The 8,542-nt window shown below is 48.7% G+C and overlaps 1 protein-coding gene across 1 annotated transcript; it reads left to right on the plus strand.

The window, feature by feature from the left end:
• Positions 1-1,062: 1,062 nt before the first annotated feature.
• Positions 1,063-2,900, plus strand: LOC142768541 (uncharacterized). Its single transcript, XM_075870538.1, has 2 exons — positions 1,063-2,005; positions 2,534-2,900. Exon 1 carries the CDS (start codon positions 1,340-1,342, stop codon positions 1,922-1,924), a length of 585 nt encoding a protein of 194 aa, XP_075726653.1. The 5' UTR covers positions 1,063-1,339; the 3' UTR covers positions 1,925-2,005; positions 2,534-2,900.
• Positions 2,901-8,542: the final 5,642 nt, after the last annotated feature.

Below are 8,542 nucleotides of genomic sequence, written 5' to 3' on the forward strand. Positions count from 1 at the left end.
GGAAGGTTGATATGTCACTTTAAAATCAGCACAACGTTACGAGGTTGAGGTAAATGATGCCGTATATGACTTCTGCGTCATGATCATCATGTTCGCGCTTGGCATTTGTGTTCGTCGTCCATTCACGTCACGCAATGTCAAATTTGGTATATCTGAAGCTGGCGAAACGGCCGCGAGCACGCTATGAGTGTAGCATGTAGTGATGTTTTACATGACACGCATGTCATGATTATCTTGTTTGGACGTTCCATTTACCTTCGTCGTCTATTCACGTCACGTAACACCAAATTTGGCATATGTGAAGCTAGCGAAACGGCTGCGACCGCGCTATGAATGTAGCATGTCGTCATGTTTTACATAACATGCATATCCAGATTATCATGTTTGGACGTGTCGCTTACCTTCGTCGACCATGCACGTCACGTATTAGGAAATTTGGTACATGTGAAGCTAGCGAAAAGACCGCGAGCACATCATGAGCGTGGCACGCAGTCATGTTCTTACATGACACGCATGTGACGATTTCCACGTGAGGGCCTGTAAATTATGTTCGCCATGCAGTCACGTCGTAATATACTAGTTTTACGATATTACATGTGAACGAAACGACCACATGAATAACAAAACCATGACATGTAAACCTCAACATTCATGGCAAACATATCATGATTTTTATGCTATGACTATAGTCAGTTATGCCCATCATACAGTCATGTTATGCCATACTAAATGTGGTATATATCCCGTTATCCAAACAGCGAGAAGAGCTAAAAGTCGTAGGCAGCTGAATAGATAGATAGACAGATAGGGTCAAACTCGCCGAAGTTCGCTAAGAAATGCTTCGCATTAAGGTATGAAAGATCTTGGTTTATAAACACCTATCGGAAATTACATCACAGTCCTTAAGCACATGGATGTACGGCTGCTTGTAATTTTTTTTATCAGAATGACGCCCCTTCCAGCTGAGTCCATTATCAGACACGTGACTAACGGCCGAGTAAGCACGTGCATTAAAGTCCTTGCGGCGAGGCATTGCATTGCAATCTGCCGCCAACGCTCGAACGAAGCGAAGCCTGTCGCCGCACTCCTGAAAAAAAAAGTATGTTCAAACGCCCCATCGGTCAGAAAGCTTTTTAACTTCAGGCTCGACATCCGACTAACGGGAGGTGAACGCAAGCTTCTTCACTTCACCCTTCCAGGTCGCATCTTCGCCGCGCGTCGGAGATACGACCGACGCTTTCGTCACAAAAGCAAGTACACCAAGGGTTCCCTCTAGCCATAGGCCAACACTCCACGCAACATTCAGCTTCCATAGGCGCCTTCAGGGTCACTGGCAGCCATGGCGTACGTGGAAGTGCTGTGCTCACACCTTTCGAGAGTGCCGCAACACGAACTGCGATGCCTGGACAACGACGGCTTCACCGACCTTCCAAAGCTCGCCGACAAGTCTGTACCAGAAGCAGTCAGCGCGGTTCGCGCCCATCTGCAATCCATAGCCGCTCTGCGCGACCGTCTGGACAGCGCGGCCCACTTATTCACCTGCATGGCCGGCCTGGGCGTCATAGGGTCCTGGGTTCTCTATCGCGCTGACCGTAGGGAGGACCCCACTGATATAATCGGCGAAATCCTGAAAAAAATGCGGCAGAGACGCGTCTACGGCGTGTTTGCGAAGGCGACGGAAAACGTCTGTTGCACCTGCCTGCTCGTCCCCGAAGAAGAGAGAGGCAGGGACTTCAGGCCTTACTTGTTCGTCGACTGGTACACAAAGCCCTGCGTAGCCATACACGAAGCTCCCGACATACATTCGCCGTTACTCGAAACCGTCCTCCGTCAGACGTTGGGAAATCCGCCACGAAGCTACCGTTGCGGCGTTTATCGAGACCTGAGGTCGCTGTATGCTGGCGTCCTCCAATTGTTCCCGTGATGCAGCCGCCGACTCCCTCCCATGCCATCTGCGGGCAACGCAGTGAACTGTCCCTCCTTTTTCGGCCACCGACTTTATACCGTAAGTCATTTTTGCGGGCTATTCTCTTTCTATGTCTGGCGTAGTTGCTCTGCCAAGAGAATTTAAGCCCGTGATCTCTGTAGCCAACGTCACAAACAGGTCTGCTTTCGCGAATAGTAACTGCATAGATGTGGCTAAACACGTTCATTTTTAATTTTACCGTTATTGATGTAGCGTTCCTTGGACAATCCTGAATTTAATTATCAAGCATGAAAAATTATGTGATGCGGTTTCTCTGATTTATACACTTCTGCTTAATTGAAAGTAATGCTCATTGAACAGCCGTTGCTAGTAACATCACTGGTAACCTGGTTCCACGGCCATTAACGTGGGGACACACAGCGGTGCTTGCAAGCCCGACGTGGTTTTATCTGCGCCCTTGAATTTAACACTGCTAATTTCCGTAACGTCGATTACCAGTAGCGATTTGCTTGGATTCATAACTGCCGTAGCCGGGTTATTGCGTTATCCACCATGAATAACTATTCCGTTTGTGAAACAATTCTTCGTTCGTTGTCTTCTTTCCAGCATCAAGACGATGTCGTTTGACGGACCAAAATTTTTCATGAACCGTGCAGTTTGCCGAAACCACTCGACGAATTACAAATAACCACGCATCCCCATCGGAGACTGCAGCCACGAAAATCTTGATAAGTACCACACCTGTTAAAGCTGTAGTGACAGCTGTGTTGACCATTATTTTACTCAATGTTTCATTCTTAACCTAAAATTTCCACTTTCCTTTTAGCTTCATACATTAAATTTCTTGCCGCGTTCCTCTTCGAGCGCCCCTTTTGTGTGTGTGAGCACCACCTGGAAGAGAGAATCATCCTATCCGTTCACCATCTGTTGCCACCTGCGTAGTAGAACATCTTAATCTTAGCTGATTGACGAGGCCTCGACAGAATGGCTTAATGCTGTCTATGTACATGCTCCTTCTTAACTGTGACGAAGGCGATGAGAAAGGGACTTCGCACTTCGTGTTTTATGAAACATGTTGGGTCTTATGCAAGCCGACACATCCTGGTATCGAACAGTCGAATAAAAACTTTTATATGCACCCATGCTTTTTGGTATATTTGCTTCCCAACTGTGTCTCTTGTGGCCAACCAAATTCAAGCATTGTTGATATTTTTACTCTTCAACATACGCCATCAACCCCCCCCCCCCCCCTTTGAGCATGCGTGTCATTCCTCAACAAGTTTCACGACGCTTCGCACTTTCCTAGCTCGGGTGACAGCGCAAGGTCTGCGAAGTTGCATCTGTTCAAGCAGGATAGCCGAAACATCACAAGCCGGAAATGGTGGGCCTTGCAAACAGTGAAACGCCACAAATGATTTTCTTTTGAGCGAAATATACTTTCTTAGTGCGCAGAACGTTTCAGAAAGAATTCGCATGGGACAGAGCGCACACTTGCAACCACTTTATTGCACAGATGGCGGCCGTATATATAAAGCCAAGAGTTCGAGAAGATGACCCACAGAAACGAAAAAAATGATGGCGCATGTGCCACAACATCTTATTACACGAATCTTTAAATTACGTGTAAGTTACAAGATACTTGTACTCATTGTCCGAATGGGGCACTTACACACTCGGTTACCGCCTTGCGAACCAAAAACGCTTCATTTCCTGTGCCCTCTTGTCAAGCTTGCCAATACTTCGCATTCATCAAGCATCGGGGTGCACTAACAATGGGCACAGTCATTTTCCAGGTGGCTGCCACTGATCCGCGCTTGAGATCCACGTACTCCTTAAGGAGATAGTTCAGACATGCAGCGCCCCGTCTGATCGTTGTAATATCGGCCACATGATAAAGCAAATCGATATACAACACCTACATTACATTCTACGAACATTTTTGCAAGCTTCTTATAATACCCTATACCTGAAGATCCTTCGTTTTTCATAATTTTGTATAGAAACCCTGGATGGTTGTTGCTGCGAAAACAACCTCCACCCTAGTTTTTTTTTTCCAAATTATTCTTTTTAGGCAGTGTGAACGTTTGTGCATATAAAGTATGGCAGAAACTTTCGGCTTTGGCTGTTCCTGAATTGTGTGCTTCATAATCTTTCCCTGCTTTATTTAATTCAGAAGTGACTCTTCTGTGCCTCAGAGCAATTGGTAAGGAAAGCCTGCTTTCTTATGTCTGTTAATATGGTTGCCGAAGCTGCTCTCAACCTGGTGATGACAGAGCCTTGACACTGATGCCATCTCGCGTGCTTTCACAGTTCCTCACTCAATAAGCGTGGAATGCGCTCAACTAAAATGTATCAGGGCTTTCTGGTTCTGGCAGAAACATCTTTCTGGTTCTGGCAGGTTCTGGCAGAAGCTCTAGGTCTAAAAATCTAAGTTTGCTATTCTCGGGAAACTCCGCCGTCAGCATGCAAATTAGTCATGTTATCAGAAATAATGCTCAACTCTCATCGGCGTACTGCCGTGTGTCACATTGTTCCGCATTATAAATGACTAAGAAATCATTACCATAGAGGAATACCTTAACGGTACCAAGCGTCGCTGTAATCGTTTGTCATAACGAGCTCATAAAATAGCACTGAGTACTGGAGCTAAACATGACCCAATGCGCACGCCCTGTCTTTGAGTGTACCATTTGTCATTTTCTCGTGATGAAAGTCGACTGCGAATAAAAGTTCAGAAGTTCAAGAAAGCTATCTACGTTAGTTCCACAAAGTCTACAAAAATTATTCCCACCACAGCGTTGGATGCAGACTTCAGCTCCTCGCAGAAAATGTCCTGAGGTAGGGAATAAAATAAGTCTTTAACGTCTACTGAAAACGCACAAGCACTTTGAGGGCGCTCATCTCCTAGAAAGTCTAAAACGTCCTGGGGATTTTACGAGGAACGTATCTTCAATGGTCAAGGCATTCGCAGATGTCGTCCGACAAGTTTCTGCCTAGAGTCATACTCCGAAACAGACATAACTTCTTGTGGGTTTTGGCCGTGAAGGAGACAGAGAGACCGGCACTTTTGCACGTCCTCCCGGATAGGGCCAACCTAATGAGTCTCTCACTGTTTCATACAGCCTTACGGCTTCTCGTTTTGCTTTTGCCGGAGCTACTTTCCGCAGTTCTCTGAAGTACCCTGATAGAGCCGCTGCAATCTTTTCTTCGTACAGTGGTTCGGGAACCACGGCGAATCCTCCTTCCTCGTCAGACAGGAGTAAATTGATGTCCGCTTTTTTAGGAGCAGACACGACATGCCGAATTCCTGAAGTTTCTTCTCTCACGGGTTCCTTGGGCAGACGCTTGACTCCTTGTCGGATGCAGCTCTTCATTTCATCAGCCCCAGTTCCCCAGAGGCTTGTCCGACGAGACTGACCAACTCAGTTTTATCAAGCCTCGGGTGGACGCAGCTTTTAGGACCGAGTTCCAGAAGGCCATCTTTGGGTATCCTCTTATTTCCAAGGAGGAAAACGTTCAACCCCGAAGCGGGTGCTTTCGGTTTTTCTCCTTGGTAGCCTTATTCCCGCGGAACGCCAATGGAACTCGGCTGTTTGCGAGGAATTGCACAGATCCTACAGAAACACTTTCTTGGCTTTGTTCATTTGTCTCACGCATGCGCACTGACGGGACAAGGAAGACTTCGCTCGCTTTAGCAGCAATCGCTTTCAACGCAAAATCCTTGAATCAAAGAGGTTACCGCAGTCATTGATGTGTCTGGTAGTAGCCTTCGCGTACACTGGTGCGCTGCTTGCATTGAATGCGCTTCGCACTCAGCTCGGAGGCCACGCAGAAAGGAACGCGTGGTTCAGATCTGCTCCGCCAGGTGCCGCAACGGTCCTGACAGATCGCAAACTTTCACTGCCTCTTGTACATTTCATTTTGATTTAACAGGACAGTGTTGGTACGAGCCAAAGTCATGGCCACGTGGTGCACAACATCCCGATCGAAGTATTCGCCTCGCTCGAAGCCGTTAGGATCACCGCCAAGAGTGTTGCCGTCAACTTCGTGTACTTCACTGGAATACCCTTCTCTCAGCAAGGAGCGGTTCAAAAGTACGTCCAGGGCTGCACACTCGGCATTGGCGACGTGATAATGCAGAATCCAGGGACCGATCGCCCTCTCGGACTTGAATACAGGTATGAATCGCGCAAACGCACTCCAGGCGCACCTTTATGTCCCACATTACAGCGATACTCGTGCGAATTGTGTAGATGGCGTCCGGAACGGACATTTCGGTGATATTCAAGATGAAAAGAAAACTGCCACCGTCCAAGCAGCACAGTTAGTTCGCTTGGACGCTGGATATATAGCGTTGAGCAGAGCGTGTCCAAATCTACCGCAGCCATCAGAAATAACGGAAAAGTACGTAAGAGAAAGTTCGACTTCTGAGTAGGATTACGATTAAAATTGGGATGTTGTAGGTAACCGGCGGATCTAGCCTTCCAAAATTTGCAGGCAATTGTCTTATCCAATTCTTCGCTAATTGTAACGATGTCTATATCTTGTTCTATAATCAGGCGGTAAAGCTGGTTTTGCCGCCGTTTGGCAGAAAGCCCACGTACATTTAGCGTCACCAATCTAATCGTCGCCATCGTGATGAGAAAAAGCTGAGCGAAAGACGCTTACCTTACCAACACCTAAACCACTGTCCGGCCGACGCTCAAGGCGTCGTCCCGTCGCCGCCGCGTGAAAGCGACGACGAACGCAGGCGGCCAGCACCCCGAGACTTTTTGGAGCCAGCCACTCGCCACTGCCCTTGATCTTCCTGGGTCAGACGCTGCTGGGACGCCGCGTCTCCCTCATTCAGGCGTCGCTTTACTGGCGTAGTTTCAACTGTATCCATGTCCGAAGTAGCGTCGGACCCGATGACTGGTTCAGCCTTGTGCTGGGTTTCCATTTGAGTCGAACGCCATTGCGTTGGAGTGCCCATAACCGTATTTTCATCTGTGTCTTCCTTAGGTGTCTCCATCTTTCTCTCGCTGGTCGCCACTGCATGAGACGCCTCCACTCCTGCCTTCGACGCCGCGGCCCTCTCTGCTTCCTCTTCATCCATGAGCAATTCACTGTGGTCGGCATTTGTTGCTCGACTTGCTGCACTGGCATAGGAACGAGTACAGTCCGCCTGCTCATGCCCAAAAGCGCGACAACCAGCGCACCTGGGCACCCTTCAGTAGCGACGAATGTGTCCCGTTTTCCGGCAACGCAGGCACAGCGGCACTCTTCCTGGCACGACCACCAGTGCCATGCCGCTCCCGAGACGCAGCTGGTGGGGTATGCGATCCGTAGTAACGCCTTCTTTAATAGCCGAACGAATCTTGTGGTTGACTCAACTCCTTCGAAGTCTTCGTCTTTCCACTTGTCGCTGATAACTTCTTTCACTTCACCGCACTCCCGAAATGCACGCCATACAGTCTCTGCGTTGACGTCAAAGGCTACCCAATGCAACTTGAGACGAACCTCTTGCCTTTCTGGGTCGACGACGACGCAGGGCCGGTCTTTCACGGAGAGTAGGCCAGCGTCCAGAAGTGTCTTCTTGGCTTCATCTGTCTTCATGTTAAGAAGCCAGACGTGCGACATCTGATACGCTCCTATGCCGCTTACCTCTTGATTGATGCCTAGTTCCTTGAGCGGCTTTCGGAAGTCATTAATCCCGTACGGACGCGCTGCGATGTCGCAGTGCAGAACCAACGCGCGTCTGAGTCCTCCTGTGGGCAGTGGTGGCAGAATTAAACGGTAGTCCTTGGGAAGTGATGTGCACGAGAAGCCGCGGCCAGCGTCGGCCGCTGTAACAGCTCTTGACGAGCCTGCCATCCTGCGTCCACACGCGTCGGTGACCAGAAGCAGAATCGAACCACGCTGGTGCTTGGGACTTGTTCGCAAACTTGCCTTAGACAGGCTTGATGTCGGGAAAGGTATCGCGTTAATACGACTTATAAAACGTTCTAAAACAGCGAAAGAACAAGCAGTCGTCGCACAGTGCGAATAGCGTAACGAGTGGGTCGTCCAATGCTCCAACCCATTACAACAGCTTGTTCTTGTTCGCCTATTAACTGTGGCACATACCCACTTCAGGCATAATTTTTCATCGTCGTCAGCCACTGCATCAACAATTGGCACAAAATTCCTTGCTAGTGTTTAGCAGATACCACAATTCTCAGAAGAACGACAAACGATAGCATATCGTGTGCCGGCCTGCTACACTACTACTACGTGGTTCTTAAGAGAGAAATGAAGAGAAAAGTTAGCCCCGTAACTGTCTGCTTCAGCGAGCGACACCTCAACAGTAGCTCACAAGGGATGGGGTCACCAGATTAAAAGGGTCGGAGTAAAGGTGTAGAAAAGAGGAAGAGGCGTGAGGTGGTAAGCCTAAAAGAGCGACGGCAAATGGAGAGGATAGTAGAAATAGGAAAGATGGAAACACGGTCACAGGAGTCCGAGGACGGGGCACCACTTGCGAGAGCTCTTGTAGGCGTCAGTAGATGGCGTAGAGCAAATCCAGTCGGTCAAAGCAACACTGTCGTCGAAGGTCGTCGGCGTCAGGAGATGACGTAGGGCGAGCCCAGTCGGCCAGAG

The sequence above is a fragment of the Rhipicephalus microplus genome, chromosome 8, assembly GCF_043290135.1.
Source record: "Rhipicephalus microplus isolate Deutch F79 chromosome 8, USDA_Rmic, whole genome shotgun sequence".
NCBI classification, from domain to species: domain Eukaryota; kingdom Metazoa; phylum Arthropoda; class Arachnida; order Ixodida; family Ixodidae; genus Rhipicephalus; species Rhipicephalus microplus.

Excerpts from the sequence above, each read along its gene's own strand:
- LOC142768541 (XM_075870538.1), top strand. The coding sequence starts at position 1,340 with ATGGCGTACGTGGAAGTGCTGTGCTCACACCTTTCGAGAGTGCCGCAA.